Source organism: Callospermophilus lateralis, chromosome 11, assembly GCF_048772815.1.
Source record: "Callospermophilus lateralis isolate mCalLat2 chromosome 11, mCalLat2.hap1, whole genome shotgun sequence".
Taxonomy (NCBI): Eukaryota; Metazoa; Chordata; class Mammalia; order Rodentia; family Sciuridae; genus Callospermophilus; species Callospermophilus lateralis.
Window position 1 is genome coordinate 14,953,811 of NC_135315.1, and position 17,515 is coordinate 14,971,325.

At 39.0% G+C, this 17,515-nt stretch overlaps 1 protein-coding gene and 1 non-coding gene across 7 annotated transcripts in view; both read left to right on the plus strand.

Annotated features, from left to right (window-relative positions):
• Positions 1-17,515, plus strand: part of Strada (STE20 related adaptor alpha) — a 32,812-nt gene that overhangs the window by 10,704 nt on the left and 4,593 nt on the right. For 3 of the 6 annotated variants that reach the window (XM_076869271.1, XM_076869272.1, XM_076869276.1), the window contains exons 4-10: positions 2,932-2,960; positions 10,179-10,281; positions 10,808-10,929; positions 12,459-12,567; positions 12,685-12,808; positions 15,992-16,163; positions 16,695-16,799. In XM_076869271.1, the coding sequence (XP_076725386.1) occupies positions 2,932-2,960; positions 10,179-10,281; positions 10,808-10,929; positions 12,459-12,567; positions 12,685-12,808; positions 15,992-16,163; positions 16,695-16,799 (764 nt within the window). The remainder of the gene's footprint in view (positions 1-2,931; positions 2,961-10,178; positions 10,282-10,807; positions 10,930-12,458; positions 12,568-12,684; positions 12,809-15,991; positions 16,164-16,694; positions 16,800-17,515) is intronic. The other 3 variants (XM_076869273.1, XM_076869274.1, XM_076869275.1) reach the window with 1 other exon arrangement.
• On the plus strand, positions 8,006-8,078 carry Trnaa-ugc (transfer RNA alanine (anticodon UGC)). Its single transcript has one exon. It is a non-coding gene; the product is annotated as a tRNA-Ala (tRNA).

The following is a 17,515-nucleotide window of genomic DNA, read 5'->3' on the forward strand; positions in this document are numbered from 1 at the left end:
CTCCTTTTTGAGTGTATTACTTCCCAAAGATTTGAGGTCTAGTCTGACAATTGTCCTTGACCTGTCTTGATTGTTAGAAAGCCAGTACAGTATTTACTTAAAGGCAGATAAGTTTTTTCCTAAGTGTTTGTCCTATTGAAGTACACTTTATTTATTTATTTATTTATGGTGTTGGGGATTGAACCCAGGGCCTTGTGCATGCAAGGCAAGCACTCTGCCAACTGAGCTATATCCCCAGCCCCTGAAGTACAAATTCTTAAAAGAAAAAAAAAAAGTGTTTAAAATTCTATACCATTGAAGATTCTAAAAATAAAATGATGGTTCACAACAAAGGTAGCAATAACATAAAAGTTCTGGTTTTACTGATCCATTTAGTTGAGGCATTTTTTTTGTGTGTGTGATAGAAATTATGAGACTTAAGAGTATTAGAGAAAATCTATCAGGGCAAAAATATCAACTATCCTAAATGTAGATTTCAGAAGTAAAGTACATTTGCAACTTTGAGGTTTAATAGACTGAGGCATGATTCTTTGGCCATTTGTGCTATATGAGCCTTCTGTGCAATGATGATTTTAATTTAGGGCAAAAAAAAATTGCTTTCTATAAAAATAATAGTAGTAGAGCCCCATTTTTTATGTGTGAATATCAAGATAGTCTCTTAGGTTCTAATAGCAAAAGAAACAGGTTGTCAGATTGAGTGCATTGGTTCACATTACACCCAAATAGGCTAAATTGGAAATTGAAACTTGTTTGTTACTAGGTGGTACCTATTAATTTTTCATAAGGCATCTCAAAGAAATTCTGAAATAGTATTATTTGTGAAACTCAAAGTGTTGTTTCAGACAAATGAGAATTTAGAAGATGATAAGTTCTTTTTTGTGTGTGAGTTACAAAGAGTAGAAATTAGCTACACAGTAAAGGAAAGATTAATGAAAAAAAAAAAAAAAACATTACATTCTGGTCCGATTCTCATTTTCTTCCAATAATTAATGGTTATAAAATTGTTTAAAAGTAAACATTGGGGGCCGGGGTTTGGGCCCAGAATGTGTGAAGCGCTGGGTTCAGTCCCTGGCACCACATAAAAATAAACAAATAAAATAAAGATATTGTGTCCATCTACAACTAAAAAAATATTTAAAATAAATAAATAAAGATAAAAGTAAACATTAGGCCAGATGTTGTGGTGCTTACCTGTAATACCAGTGACTTGCAGAGGCTGAGGCAGATGGATCCCAAGTTCAAGGCCAGCCTCAGCAATTTAGTGACACCCTGTCTCAAAGTAAAAAATAAAAAGGGGCTGAGGAAAATAGCTTAGTGGTAGAGCACCCCCTGGGTTCAATACCCAGCACATCCCCCCCAAAATAAAAATAAATAAAAGTTAACGTTGACATTAATGAAAATCAGTTTGCAAGTGTAATTTACAATAAATTAGTTACAATATTCTAGTATAGTGTCTTAAATGAATGAGTTTGGTATTTAGTGTCTTGAGTATTGGAGCTCTTGCTGTCTTTTGACTATGCCTTAGTTTCTGATCTAAGGAATAGGAAAAGGTTTTTCTTATAGCCTGATGAATTCTGTATTACCAAATCTCATACAATCTCAAATTTGCCTTCTACTCTGGAAGGTTGAATTAGATTTATTTTAATCCATTCACCTGGCTTTTTACCTTGGACACTCTGACTTAAGCAACTCTTTCTGTTGTCTGTATACCAGAAAACTGATATCTAATGCAATGTCTAGTAATATAGTTAGATGCTCTAATATATCTTATGAGAAGCATTTTTCTTGGTGACTAGACTTATTCCTCTGATTTTGTTTAAGATATTTAAAACTGTATAATTTAAGATAATGGCATTGTATATTATCTGAGTACTTTGTAGTTCAAAACCTTTAATGATTGTTTTCCCCAAGCTGGTGATCGAACCCAGGAGATCATGCATGCTAGGCAAGCCCTCTACCACTAAGCTGTCATCCTAGCTCCCACTGAATGATTTTTTTTTCACTTGTATGAAATGGGAAAAATCAAAAACACGTACAGAATTTGTCTAATTGAAAAGCAGAAAATTGGACTGGGGATGTGGCTCAAGCGGTGGGGTGCTCGCCTGGCATGCGCGGGGTGCTGGGTTTGATCCTCAGCACCACATAAAAATAAAATAAAGATGTTGTGTCCACCGAAAACTAAAAAATAAATATTAAAAAATTAAAAAAAAAAAGCAGAAAATTATTTCAGTTGTCCTATAATTTGTTCACTTTCACTGAATAGCAGAGTGATAAAAAGCCCTTGCTTTATTTGCATTGAAAAGAGAATATATCTAACTTTGTAGAATCAAAATCAGAAATTACCCCTCATACATGTGCTTCTGTATTAAAGGGCTTTTTACTTTGAAAACAAACATTGTTTTCTAGACCCTATACTTCCTAGGAAATAGCCAACCATCTCTGACTTAAAATTAATTTTTGGAGTGCAGATATAGTGGTAGAGCAATTGTCTAACATGTGCTACACCCTGGGTTTGGTTCTCAATACCATGAAAAGGAAAAAAAGAAGAAGAAAGAAAGAAAGAAACCAAAAGAAAATAACTTTTTAGTTTAGTATAAGACTGAAACCAGCCAATTCAAAGAGTCATTGTGTGCTGATGACAAGTAAATGTATGACAGAACTGTGGCAATTGAGTCATACCCAGTAAAGAATACCCATAGAGTAGTAGCGTTGCCAAGTTTTGAAGAGTGGAAGATTCGTGTTTAAAATCCTGTCTAGCTGTAGCATTTTCACTCTGTGTGTGTGTTTGTAGCGCTGCAGGCAGTTTTGCTGTAATGACTCTTAAGTGGATTCTATTAATAATTGTAGTCTTAAGTGCAGTAATGCTGTTCTGAATGTGGGTGTGTCTTTTGCTAAACAACAAAATGCCAACAATCAATTTCTTTACTCCAGAGCAGCCTCCGGGTGACACTCGGAGAAAAGTAAGTGATTTTCTAGGCTCTTGCACCATGGCTGTTGCATGAAGATGACTTATTGTGAAAGTTTGTGTGTTTTATTGGCTTATTATGTTAAGTTTCTGCCTCTCTATCTTTGAGCTTTATTTGTAGTATAATTCTTTTACTTGTGGGGATTCAGGTTTCACCCTGGAAGGACTTTGATGTACAGTTCGAAGAGTGAAAATGTCTCAGACACTTTTTTTCTCTTCTGGTATTAAGTTCTCTTCCTAACCACCCTCCTAATTGCCCACCCCCCCACCGCCCCCAAAATAAGTTTCTCCAGTCTGAATTCTGGCTGGTGACGCTAAATTCTCCAATCTTAGTCTATTAATAATAGAGTACAGTCTTTGAAAATAATATAAATCTCTGTCTAGATTATAAGTCAAGACTTCAAGTCTCCTACCTTAAAAAATAAAGCCAAAATTAAAAATTTCAAAACTAATAATTTGCTTTTTCTATTGGCAAAAACTGCAAGATTTGCTCTGCTTCCTCCTCTTCTGGTTTATTTTACCTAAGTAAATAGCACCATATGAGTGCAGTGTACCAGGCTGCTTTGGAAAACGTGAGTCAGTGTCTTTAAGAAACAGTCTAAGTAGAGTTCTAACTCAGTAAGGATTACAGACTCTTGTACCTTTTGCAGGTAGCCCCAAGGTTGAATGAAAAATGATGGTGGTGACTTGGAATTTCTCTGATTAAAGCTTTGACTGTGCTCATGGAGGCTGTCAGGAGCACTTCTCTACCAGATCCAAATACTTTCCATTCAGGAGATCCAAAAAGTTCCCTTGTAGGATGATTTTTTTTTTTCCAGAGTACCATGCTAGTTGTATATAATTTTTATATATTCAGATCTGTCAGTGTTATGCCAAAAGCTATCCTGGGTGAAACCTATGGAAAGTTGAATGTGTTCATTTGGAAGCATTTCATGAGTATTGTCTTTGTATGCTTTATTGTATTTTGTTTTAAACTGTTTAAACAAAGCTATCATTGTATGGTCATTTCTAGATGTCAATAGTTTATGGATTTTCCTTTTTTATAGTACTGGGGGTTTGAACCTGGGGTACTTTACCACTCAGCTACATCCCCAAACTTTTTTTATTTTGAGATAGGATATGCTAAGTTGCTAGGCTGGTTTCCAACTTGTGATCATTCTTTCTCAGCCTCCAGAATAACTAGGATTATAGATGTGGGCCACCACATCTGACTTTATATATTTTTCAATTACTTGGAAATGAATAACATGTTTTTCATGGTATAGGAAACTAAGAAGATCTTAATAGTATTGGTTTATTTGCCTGAACAGTTTGAGATTATACATCATACTAATAAAACTATGCATGCTGCATTTAAACACAATAGGCTAAATATTTCATTCTTTTTATAGATTTAGACCTTTTTTAAGTCTCAAATAGTATAATGAACTAGCTTCCCTTTCTTGTGTCAATATCAGACCAGACATCTTCCTTTCATAATATTGCTTTTGTGCTGGGTGTAGTGGCACTATGATCCTGTGACTCAGGTGGCTGAGGCAGGAGAGAGACTGTTTCAAAATAAAAAGTAAAAAGAAGTGTGGATGTAGTTCAGTGGTTAAGCATTCCTAGGTTCAATTCTGGTACAGAAACAAAGAACTACCTTTCTTTTTCTTTTTCTTTCTTTCTTTTTTTTTTTTTTTTTTTTTTTTGAAGGGGAGGGTAATGGGAATTGAACACAAGGGTACTTTGTCACTTAGCTATATCACCATCCCTTTTTATTTTTTTATTTTGAGACATGTTCTTGCAGAATTGCTAAGGTAAGCCTTAGATTTAGTCCTCCTGTCTCAGCCACCTGAGTTGCTAGGGTTATAGGTGTGTGCCACCACACCCATCTTGCCTTTGTTTTTTAGTTTGTTTGCTTTCATAAGTGAAAGTTAGGCTGTCTAACTTCAGACCTAAAGAATATTCACAACATAGAAAGCCTCCATTTTAGGATTGTTTCTAGTGAGTTGGGGTCAGTGAGGCAGAGGAACCACAGCAATCACTAGCGTAGATGCTTTCATGCAATTCCCAATTGCCCATGAACTGTAATCCCAATTACCTAAAGAATTTTTCTACCTTCCTTCTTTTTCCCTCCCTCTCTTTCTTTGTGGTGCTGTGGATTGCATTTAGTGCCTCATACATGCCAGGCAAGTACTCTAGTCCTGGGCTACACCCAGCCCAAGAATTTTATTTTCTAAAACGAACACTTTTGAATAGTTTTCTGTACTCCAGGATAGTAGAAATATTTGTCAAGTTGCTAACTAAGCACATCAATAGTTTAGTGAATGTGTTGAGGTAGCCAGCCCCAGGTTATATGAAAAATGATGATGGTGACTGGGAATTTCTCTTTGATGAAAGCTTTGACTTGGTTTGTTTCCTCAAAAAGAGCACATCTTAATGTGAAGCCTAGTGAGACAGTATATTTTCTAAGTGTCCCTGACATGGAAGGACATAGGTAGTAACAGTGAATTATTTGTAGTTTTTCCAAAGGCAGTTATTTACTTTTTGGTACAGGGATTGGACCCGAGGGAGCTTTGCCACTGAGCTACATCTCCAACTCTTTTTTTTTTTTTTTTAAGAGAGAGAGAGAGAATTTTTTAATATTTATTTTTTAGTTTTCGGTGGCACAACATCTTTATTTTATTTTTATGTGGTACTGAGGATCGAACCCAGCACCCCCTGCATGCCAGGTGAGCGTACTACCTCTTGAGCCATATCACCAGCCCCACTTTTTATTTTTTATTTTGAGACATGGTCTCACTAAATTGTCATAGCTGACCTCAAATTTTGATCCTTCTGCCTCGGCCTCCTGAGTTGCTGGGATTACAGTCAGAAAACCTCTTCATTTCAAACTTTGATTGAATGATTTTTGTTTTTTAAATACGTGTCAAGACAGGGATGGGGATGTGGCTCAAGCGGTAGCACGCTCACCTGGTTTGCGTGTGGCCTGGGTTCGATTCTCAACACCACTTACAAAGATGTTGTGACTGCTGAAAACTAAAAAAAATAAATATTAAAAAATAATAAATAAATAAATATGTGTCAAGACAGACAAGGTTCCTTTCTTGTGAAGCTTGGCATTCTAATGGAGAAGATTGGAAATAGATAAACAAACTGCAGTGATGGCTACCATGAAGAAAGTAAAGCAAGGAAAGTAATTAGGAGCCTATTTTGCCTGACAGAGTCTTCTCTGAAGAGACAACTTTTTTTGGTACCAGGGATTGAACCCAGGGGCACTTCACCACAGAGCCACATCCTCACCATCCCCCTTTTTTTAATATCTAGAGGTAGGGTTTTGCTGAGCTGTTTAGTGCTTGCTAAATTGCTAAGGCTGGCTTCGAACTTGCAATCCTCCTGCCTCAGTCTCCCTAGCTGCTGGGATTACAGGCATGCGCCACCACACCTGGCTTGAAGAGACAACATTTAAGTGACACCTCTATGTTGAATTGAGATAGCAATGAGAAAATGGCAGGGAGAGTGATAAGGGAAGAGATCAGAGAGGTGAGCAGAGGTCAGATCATGTGAAGAATCATAGGCCAGAATAAGAAGTTTGGGTCTGAAAGCAACCCACTGAGTTTTCTGGTAACAGGTGACATTGATTTTATTGAGAGCAAGAGTATGTGCAGAGGCTAGAAGTTGAGAATGGGATACTTAAAGACTGACATAGCATCATAAACTCTAAACAAATGGGGAGTTGTCATTCCAGAGTTCATGGTTTAGACTTCTTGCTCAAATTGCTGCTCCAATTTTCTCTTGTATCTTTCTCACTTGTGTGAAGTACGTGGCAGGTAGTAACCAGTATTTTAAGATTGTTTTAAAGACAAGATCATGGGGGCTGGAATTGTGGCTCAGTGGCCGCACACTTGCCTGGCATGTGCAAGACATGAGGTTCGATTCTTAGCACCACATATAAAAAAATAAATAAATAAAGGTCTATCAACAACTAAAAATAAATAAATAAATAAATAAAGTTAAAAAAAAAAAAACAAGCTCATTTCAAAGAGTTACAGTGACATTAAATGATCCTAGAATTGGTTTTCATAGATAACTGTAAGAAGCAAAATAAATCAGGAACTAGGGCTGTGACTTAGTGGTAGAGCACTTGCCTTGCATGTGTGAGGCACTGGGTTCGATCCTCAGCACCACGTATAAGTAAATAAAGGTATTGTGTCCATCTACAACTAAAAAAAAATTTTAAAAAGCAAAATAAATCAACTATTGATGAAGCTCCACTTAGGATTCTGTTTCTTCCATTTTCTGTGCCATTTTGTTTATTGAATGGCAAGTCATCAAAAGTAAACAGCAATAGAAGGAGAAGAATAGAATAACACATATTGAATACCTGTTATATAGCAGGCAGCTGTCCTCTTGATATATTTTATATCATTTTATAGTTATAACAAGCCTGCAAGATGGGAATTATACTGCTGCTGAGAAAGCTGACCACCAAGAGATAAGAATGACTTACCTTGGTTTGCAGGGCAAGTGATAGACCTGAATTCAAATTCTGCCTCTGTCAGGCTCCTGAGGCTATGATCTTTGTGTTATACCATATGTTTCACTTAAAATAGTATTTTCTTTCCCAAAGATTAGCAGATGTTAGGCATCAAAAGTTTCTTAGACAGCCATAATTGGGAAATGGTGGGTTAAAAAAAGTTGAATACGTAGTTTAGTACTTCCTTATGCTTTGGGTATGGGAGTATGAGACCCTATCTAAAAAAAAAAAAAAAAAAAAGGCTGGGGATATGGCTCAACTTATTAATTCTAAGTTACCCAGGGTCTTACTAATTAGAGGAATATCATACAACAGTGAAAGTGGTGAACAGCTATATGGCTAAGTCTTAGCAAAACTAAAAATAGACCAAGTTAGAAATGGAGTTTGTTAACAGTGGTCAGTTTTGCTTGACTAACTTCTTCTTAGTTCTTAGTGTCAGCATAAGTGGTGAGGAGTAGAATCCTACTTCACTTCTTTCCCCATAGATATTGTCAACTGTTTTGAAATAAGATGTTCCATAGGGCTGGGGCTGTAGCTCAGTGGTAGAGCGCTTGCCTTGCATGCATGAGACCCTGGGTTCGATCCCCAGCACCACATAAAAATAAACAAAGATATTGTGTCCATCTACAAATAAAAAAATATTAAAAAAAAAAAAAAGATGTTCCATAAACATCAACCTATCAAGGGATTATATTAATTTCCCTGGCCTGGTCCCAGATCTTGTCTGTGCCATGTACTCACATTTTGAATTTTGAATTTCATCTCCTTGGCCCTTATTTTTGGTATTAGAAAATAGAGATATCTACTTCACTGAGCTATAGGGAAGATCAAATACAATGTGGAAATGCTCTGAAAAATATATTATATTTAAATAACAGATTTAAACATGACTTTCTTTTGTAAGGTAATTTTTTGGGAAGTTGAGGGTACCAGGGATTGAATTTAGGAGCACTTGGCCACTGAGTTACATCCCCAGCCCTATTTTGTATTTTATTTAGAGACAGGGTCTCTCTGAGTTGCTTAACGCCTCGCTAGATTGCTGAGGCTGGCTTTGAACTTTAGCTCCTCCTGCATTGGGATTACAGGTGTGCGCCACCACGCCCAGCTAAACATGACCATTTTTATGGGCTCCTATGCAGAGCCACTTCCTTGGTGATTGTTCAAATACCGTCTTGTCAGAACATTCTCTACTTGGATCTTTCTAGCTAGTGCTGAGCCAACAACTCTTCATGTATTCACAAAGATTTTTTTTTTTTTCTGACTAGGGACCAGGTTTTTCTTTTTGTTTTGACACAAGGGATTGAACCCAAGGGTATTTTACCACTCAGTCATATCCTTAACCCTTTTCATTTTTTATTTTCAGACAGGGTCTCACTAAGTTGCTTAGACTCTCACTAAGTTGCTGATGCTGACCTCAAACTTGATCCTGCTGCCTTGGAGTCCTGAGTTGCTGGGATTACAGGCATACACCACCACTCCTGGCTAGGGACCAGATTTCTGAATGTAGCATATGACATATAAGCTGGCCTTGGGTCTCTCCATTTTAGTTGAATACACATCTGAAGAAAAAGGGTCTAGCATGGTGGTACACACCTCTAAACCCAGTGACTCAGGAGGCTGAGGCAGGAGGATCACAAGCTTGAGGTCAGCCTGGGCAATTCAGCAAGACCCTGTCTCAAAATAAAAAAATAAAAAGGGCTAAGAATTTAGCTTAGTGGTAAAGTGCCCCTGGGTTCAATCCCTTGTTATTCCCTCCTTCCAAAAAAGAAAAGAGTGTCAAAAAGAAAAAGAAATATAGATCCCAAGCCATACAAATAAATTTAAGTCAAGAAGAAGAAAAACAAGCCATTTAGATGAAGAAGAGCTGTTGTCTGCTGTGTGTTTTGCTTTCAACACTCAGACATTGCTGAACACCTTCCTTTAGGCCCTCAAAAGTCCAGAGGCATAACTCCCCCATCTATGTGGCAGGGCAGGGCTCTGGCTTCATTTGTAGCATGAGAGCACAGAAGGAGGGAGCAGGTTGCTTCTGCAGCTGGGGATACAGCTGAGAACTGGCAGCTCTGTTCCTGACCTGCAGCTCAGTGCCTGCATTGTCACCTTGCTTTATCTGGAAACACCAGGGAATGACTAGCCTGGGCTCTTGGGTTATTTAAGAGAGGACTTCTTCTGGCCACATTTTCCACACAGCAAGATTTAGCACTTGATCTTTTTGAGATCTTGCAGTTAGGTCCTTAAAAGCAAGACCCTCAAAGAGAAGGAAATTCAAGAGACCTCTCTACCTTTCTATCCCCCTTATTTTTTCTACATATGCCTTTCTCTAGACATCCTTGCCCCAAGTAAGAATTTCATAGATATTCCATATGCCATAGTTTATGGCATTTCTCTTTTTTTTTTTTTTTTTTTAACAAGTGAATCAGTTGTATGAAAGGACAAGCAGATTGACAGTTGACTGGAACAGCCCGTTGTCATCTCCCAACATGTGTAGATATTGCAACACTTAACTTGCTCAGGTATCATTGTTGATTCCTACACTGTACATCTTGTGTTTTCTCTTCAAATAGTGTTGGTATTGTTTCTTTGCCAGAGTCAGGATTTGTGTGTTTAGATTCCAGTTTCCTCATGGGTTTAAATTACCACCTTCACCCAACTCCAGTCCCACCCCATTTTCTTTGTTAACCTATTTTTCTTTTTCTTTAGACCAATGAGGCAAGCTCAGAGTCGATAGCATCCTTCTCTAAACAAGAGATCATGAGTAGTTTCCTGCCAGAGGGAGGATGTTATGAGCTGCTTACCATTATAGGTAATGTCCAGAGACTGTCATTGCTTTTCTGTTCCAGGGGACTGCTGCAGCTTAGCTCAATTAGTAGGATTCACAGTGACAAACCTGGCTCCTGTGGATCTTCTTTGTTTTTTTTCTGCCAACTATGCAAAGAAATCAAGTTTCCAGGAGAGAAACTATTTTGCCATTTTTTTCTTCATAGTTGTATACTTCTGATGACCCAGGTCATAGCTAGCTGGAGTGGTTGACTAAGAAGGAACTGATAGGAGAAAACCCAAGAAATGTCAGTCATTGGGCTGGGGTTGTGGCTCATTGGTAGAGTGTTTGCCTAGCATGTGTGAAGCACTGGGTTTGATTCTTATCATCACATATAAATAAGTAAAATAAAGGTCCATTGATAACTAAAAGGAAAGAAAAAGAAATGTCAATCATGAAAGTAACAGTAGGGAAAATTTTTAATTAAATTTTCTGTTGAAATCAGATTCTTTTTCCATTAAAGAGATTAGAAGCTGTTGTTCTTATTTATGGCATTCCTCTTTTCTTTTAGGCAAAGGATTTGAGGACCTGATGACAGTGAATATGGCAAGATACAAACCAACAGGAGAATATGTGACAGTACGAAGGATTAACCTAGAAGCTTGTTCCAATGAGATGGTGACATTTTTGCAGGTAATAAAAAATGAATGTTCCATAGTAATTGTAAGACATCTCTCACATCAATCTTCTGAAAGTTCCTGCAAAGGATCTCATCAGCACACACTTCATGGATGGCTTCTTGACTTCAAAAGTCAAGAAGCTTTCAATGGAGAATCTTAGGCATTGGCCATTATATGTATTTTATGCTCCCTTCTTCAAATATTCCTTTGTGGCTCATTCATTATTTAAAAGACTGAGTAACTGGTGCACAGTCATATATAGTAGTAAGTGGCAGAGACAGCATTCAGACCCAGGCAGTCTTGTTTCCAATGCAGAGCTTCTTGCCCTGCTGCCAGTGGCTATCTTCTAGCTCTTAGCATCCTGCTTGCCTTAGGTTCCTTCCTTTTTAGGAAGTAAGTAGTTGCATTCTTGTTCAACTGAGAGAGACCACAAGTCTAGCAGCTGACTGGGGCCTAGACTCTCCTTGGCTAACATGGCTTGGAATTAGGAGCCTGCTCTGTGTTATATTCAATGTTCTTGTTTGCAGCCTTTCCTCTTCTTTGTTTGCAATGTTTCAATGTTTTCCCTGAATCCAAGCTTGCCTGATGGTGCTCTATTCTCAGTTCATTTGTTCAGAGTAGGTTGGTGGGGCTGAGGATGGAACAAGGCTGCCAGTAAAGCAGCTTAGTTATTTTAGAAAAACACATCTAATTTTGTTCTAGTACTTGCTAGACTGTGTAATTCTTTATTTTTTTTTAAATATTTATTTTTTAGGTGTAGATGGACACAACACAATGCCTTTATTTTTATGTGATGCTGAGGATCAAACCCAGGTCCTGACCGTGCTAGGCAAGCACTCTACCGCTGAGCCACAATACCAGCCCCTAGACTTATATGTTTGTTTTTATAATTTATTTATTTTATGTGGTGCTGAGGATTGAACCCAGTGCCTCACCTCACGCATGCAAGGGAAGTGCTCAACCACTAAGCTACAACCCCAGCCCCCATTTTTTTTTTTTTTAACACTTCTTAGCTGCTTCTAAGGAAGCGATCCCTTGGTTTAAGATTGTTGAAAAAGCATCTTATGTTTCATAGTTGTCATTTGTTCTTTATACGTTGTTTCTATCAATTACTAGGTTTTTATTTATAATAGAAAAATTTGTTTTTGTTTTCTTCAAGAGGAGTTCTGTACCTTGGTCTTTGAAGTTGAGCTAAGCTTGCTTGCAGGCTTCCTAAATCTTTAATCAGCAGTTTATTTTCATCATGTCTGAGATGGCTAACTGGAACCTTCCAATGTGTTGACAGTAGTTTCCCTGTCTAGTGGGGGATTGTTTCTTGAGGCTCAGTACAGAGCCACTCTCAGGCCTAAGCAGGCAAAACAGACTGCAGACACAGCAGGGCCTACTTTCTCCTATACTGGAAGCACTCTGGCTTATCCTAGAACTCTGAGAAGAACACCCAGAAAGAAGTAGGTTCCCATGATATTTATGCTCCCACCTTCACATTGGGTATCATTCTTCAGGGCTCCTTGATTTTGACTTCAGCTTTACCATTGCTTTCAGGGGGAGCTTCATGTCTCTAAACTCTTCAACCATCCCAATATCGTGCCATATCGAGCTACCTTTATTGCAGACAATGAGCTGTGGGTTGTTACATCATTCATGGCATATGGTGAGTGGGAAAAGGTTCTTGGTATAGAGGGTTCTAAGAACTCTTTTGGCAGATTGCTTATGTGCCATCATCTTCCTCTATTACCCTTTGCTTCCTCTCCACAATTCTTTTCTTCAGGTTCTGCAAAGGATCTCATCGGCACACACTTCATGGATGGCATGAATGAACTGGCAATAGCTTATATCCTGCAGGGGGTGCTAAAGGCCCTGGACTACATCCACCATATGGGCTATGTGCACAGGTACACTCTTTGTTTTTTCCTTTATATTTTTAGTTGTAGATGGACACAAAACTTTATTTTATTTATTTATTTATTTATTTTTAATGAGGTGCTAAGAATTGAACCCAGTGCCTCACCCATGCTAGGCAAGTACTGTACCACTGAACTACAACCCCGGCCCCCACAGGTATGCTCTTTTTGCGGGTAGGTACTGGGTATTGAACTCAGGGGCACTCAACCACTGAGCCACATCCCCAGCCCTATCTTGTATTTTATTTAGAGACAGGATCTCACTGAGTTGCTTAGCACCTTGGTTTTGCTGAGGGTGGCTTTGAACTCGTGATTCTCCTGCCTCTGCCTCCTGAGCTGCTGGGATTACACACATGCGCCACTGCACCTGGTAATACACTCTTAAGTGACTTCATCCTCCATTAATAAAGAGTAAATGCTGTGTGCTGTGGCTCATGCCTGTAATTTCAGCAACTTGGGAGGCTGAGGCAGGAGGTTCACCAGTTTGAGGCCAACCTCAGCAACATAGTAAGACCCTGTCTCAATATAAAAATAAAAAAGGGCTGGGGATGTAGCTCAGTGGTAGAGTAGCCCTGTGTTCAATTCCCAGGCCACAAAACAAGCAAAAAGAACATGTGACCATGTGCCCTCAGGGAAACAGTTGAAAGTTAACTGGAGTTAATGAAGCCAGAGTTTAAAATCAAGGATCTGGGGCTGGGGATGCAGCTTAGCTGGTAGGTCGATTGCCTCACATGCACAGGCCCTGGGTTCAATCCCCAGCACCCAAAAATAAAATAAAATCAAGGATCTGGGTCTGACCTTGCCACTAATGGTAGCATTTAGCCTGTTAGTGCTGAAGCCACTGTTTTCTGTTTACTGGGCAGCTTGGTCCTGAGTATTAATGTGAGAGGAAAGAACATCTAACATGGACCACTCCCCTACTTCCTTTCTAGTGTGCTTTCAAGTCAGTCCTAAGATGAGTGGCTGCATTAAAGACAGATTTCTTAATAGGTGGTGTCAGGAAAACTGGTTTATAGTAGGAAAGATGATAAAACTGGAACTCTATCTATCTTCATACCCAGAGAGAACTGCAGGTGGATTAAAGCCCTAAATGTAAGATTTAAAACTCAGACTTAAATATAAAACAATGTGAGGAAATAGGGTTTTTTTTTTTGTTTGTTTTTTTGTTTTTTTTTGATACCAGGGGTTAAACCCAGGGGCACTTAACCATTGAGCCACATCCCCACCCCCTTTTTTAATATATAGTTTATTTAGAGACAGGGTCTCACCAAGTTACTTAGTGCCTCACTAAGTTGCTGAGGCTGACTTTGAACTCGGGAAACTTCTGCCTCAGCCTCCTGAGCCACTGGATTACAGGCGTGCGCCACCACACCTGGCAAGAAAATAGTTTTATGATCTGAGACTAAAAACAACTTTTAAACGTTTTAGAAACATAAAACATAAGGCAAAAATATAGATGAATTTGATTATATGAAGACTCAGTTCCCTATTCAATAAAGGATATCATGAACAAAGTGAAGAAATGGGTAACAGAGTGGAAGAAGATGTTAGCTTTGTCTAAGATACACAGGGGCTTAGAAATAAGAAAATTTTGCAAAGCAATGAGAAAAGGACAACAAAGAATAGGAAAATGGGCAAAGGATATGAAGCTTATAAAAGAGAAAATCCCCAAAAGCAAACAGTCATATAAGAGACAGCACTGAGACCTAGCAATCAGAGAAAAGCAAATAAAACTAAGATATCACTTTATACTCTTGAAACTGGTGGTGGTTCAGAGTTTGGGTGAAGCCCAGTGCAGTGGGAACCTGAAAGCCTCTTTTCAGATAGTAGAAGATGATTGATGCAGCCAGTCAGGTACACTTGTACATTAATTGTACAAGACAATTAATACTGCCTCTGGGGTGTGTGCCCCAAAGAAACTGTCACATAGTCCCATGAGGGAACATATGTATCAATGTCATTGGTCATATTTGTACTGAGTAGAGGCAGTATGAGTATCCCTCCCTGGAGACTGGGAGAATGAGAATAAAGTGTTAGATTCCCACCCTGGACACAAGGAGGCAAGTAGAAGCAAAGATCAGATATGTAAGATATATAAAGAGAGCTATCAGGTGGGTCTTGAAAATATAGCACTGAGAAAGGAAGAATGAGTTGCATAAATTCTTAAATTTAAAATATACATACAAAACAAGTAAGTTTAAAATGTACATACAAAACAGTGGCATACTTTACAAGAATGCCTACAAGGGGCTGGGTTGTGACTCAGTGGTAGAGGGCTTGCCTAGCATGCACGAGGCACTGGGTTCAATCCTCAGCACCACATAAATGTAAAATAAAGATATTGTGTCCACCTAAAACTTAAGAATAAAAATTTTTTTAAAAAAAAGAATCCCTACAGATAAGAAGTACAGATTAGATTATTAGTGGAAGCTAGGGGGATGTGCATAAAACAGAACAGGAGGGCTGGAGGTGTGGCTCAGTGGTAGAGCACGTGCCTAGCACATTTGAGGCACTAGACTCCATCCTCAGCACCGCATAAAAATAAATAAAATAAAGGTATTGTGTCCACTTTCAACTAAAAAAAGAAAAAAAAAAAAAGAACAAGACATAGTAAGTCTTAAAATCTGATTCTTGGGTGTGGTGGCACATGCCTGTAATCCCAGTGACTCAAGGGGAGGAGGCAGGAGAATCACAGATTCAAAACCACCCTGAGCAACTTAGCTAGGCTATAAGCAATCTAGAGAGACCCTGTCTCAAAATAAAATATAAAAATGGTTGGGGATGTGGCTCAATGGTTAAGTGCCCCTGGGTTCAATCCCTGGTACCAAAAAAAAGGGGGGGGGGGGGCGGGTTGGGGTATTGGTTCAGTGGTAGAGCACTTGCCTAGAATGTGTGAGGCACTTGGTTCGATTCTCAGCATCCATAGAAATAAATGAATAAAACAAAGGCCCATCAGCATCTAAAAAAAATATTTAATAAATATTTTAAAAATATGGGTTCATGCTATCTTCTCTTTTTTTTGTATGTTCGAAGTTTTTCATAAAAACATATTTATATATAAAATGTATAACATACACCTGGGTGTGAGCTGAATAGATGTAGTGTGTAAATATTGAGGGTTTTTAGTGTGAGGTGCTCCTATTGCTCATTATCTCTCTCTTCCTTCCCCCCCAGGAGCGTTAAAGCCAGCCACATTCTGATCTCTGTGGACGGGAAGGTCTACTTGTCTGGTTTACGCAGCAACCTCAGCATGATCAGCCATGGTCAGCGGCAGCGTGTGGTTCATGATTTTCCCAAGTACAGTATCAAGGTCCTCCCTTGGCTCAGCCCAGAAGTCCTTCAGCAGGTCTGTGCATAGGGTCCCAAGGAGTCCCCATCAATTCATGATTTCCCAAGGAAGCTATAGGAATTTCCCAGGGATGGGGTGGGATGCTCTGTATTTCTGAGTGGACTAAAGGGATCTTGGAGGTAAGGGGTCCCTATTGGCCAGATATGCGTTGGTACTCAAATTAACATGGATATTATCTACCCACTGCAGATAGATGTTGTTCCCACTTGCAGGGGTCCTATTTCAACTCCCCCTGGGGAATCCTTCCTACCTTATGGAACAGTGAGCATTTTGGTGCTCTCGCGACCCCTATGCTGAGCAGGAGCATGGCCCCGGTGCTCCTTCCAGCGTACTACATAGTAGCACTAAACATTTGTTCCTTGTAAAATAGCTGCTAATCTTCAGCAGTACAGGCAAGGAGAGTCATTAGCAGCTGGTTCTGATTGTGGGAAAGGCATTCTTTTCCTCCTCAGTTTTGTTCAAATCTTTTTCTGAACAAAGACCGGGACTGCAAATGAAGTCATCTGTTGCTTTTTTCTTCTGATTTAGAATCTTCAGGGTTACGATGCCAAGTCTGATATCTACAGTGTGGGAATCACTGCCTGTGAACTGGCCAATGGCCATGTCCCCTTTAAGGATATGCCTGCCACTCAGGTGAGCTGTAACCCAGTGGTTCCCTTCTTACCTACCTTCCACAAATGTTTCCTGAATACGTGCTACATAAATGACATAGATTAATGTTAGCTCAGATGAAACGACATGGTCCTTTTCTTCAAGAAGTCAGAGATGGTTGTGTACTTCTTCGTGTCCTTCTCTACATGATAAATACTATTGTCATGGAGCCCAGTCCAGTGAAGGTGGAGCCTAGAATTAGCAGTGCAAATGGAGGCCCACCTACCATATGTCTATTTAAAATGTATAAATCAAGCTAACCAATTTTTATAAATTTATAAAATATCTTCTACCTATTTTCTGTCTCCTACCTTGAAAGGTCAGTTTCTAATTTGGAATTCTTAGACATCTGAATTTTGTTTTGCTTTGTAGTACTGGGGATTGAACCCAGAGGCACTTTACCACTGAGCTGCATTCCCCAGTCCTTTTTATTTTTTATTTTAAGACAGGGTATCACTAAATTGCTGAATCTTGCTAAGTTGCTGAGGTTGGCCTCAAACTTGTGATTTTCTTGTCTTGGCCTCCTGAGTTGCTGGAATTATAGGTGTGCACCTCCGTGTCTAGCTAACATTTCAGAGTTCTGTGCCGCCTTTCTGACCCACACCTTTGGAACCTCCATTCTGCAAGTTCACCTTCTATTCATGCCCCTACGTATGGCTACCCTTTGGCCCACCCTCTGGCCTTAGAATACACAGCCT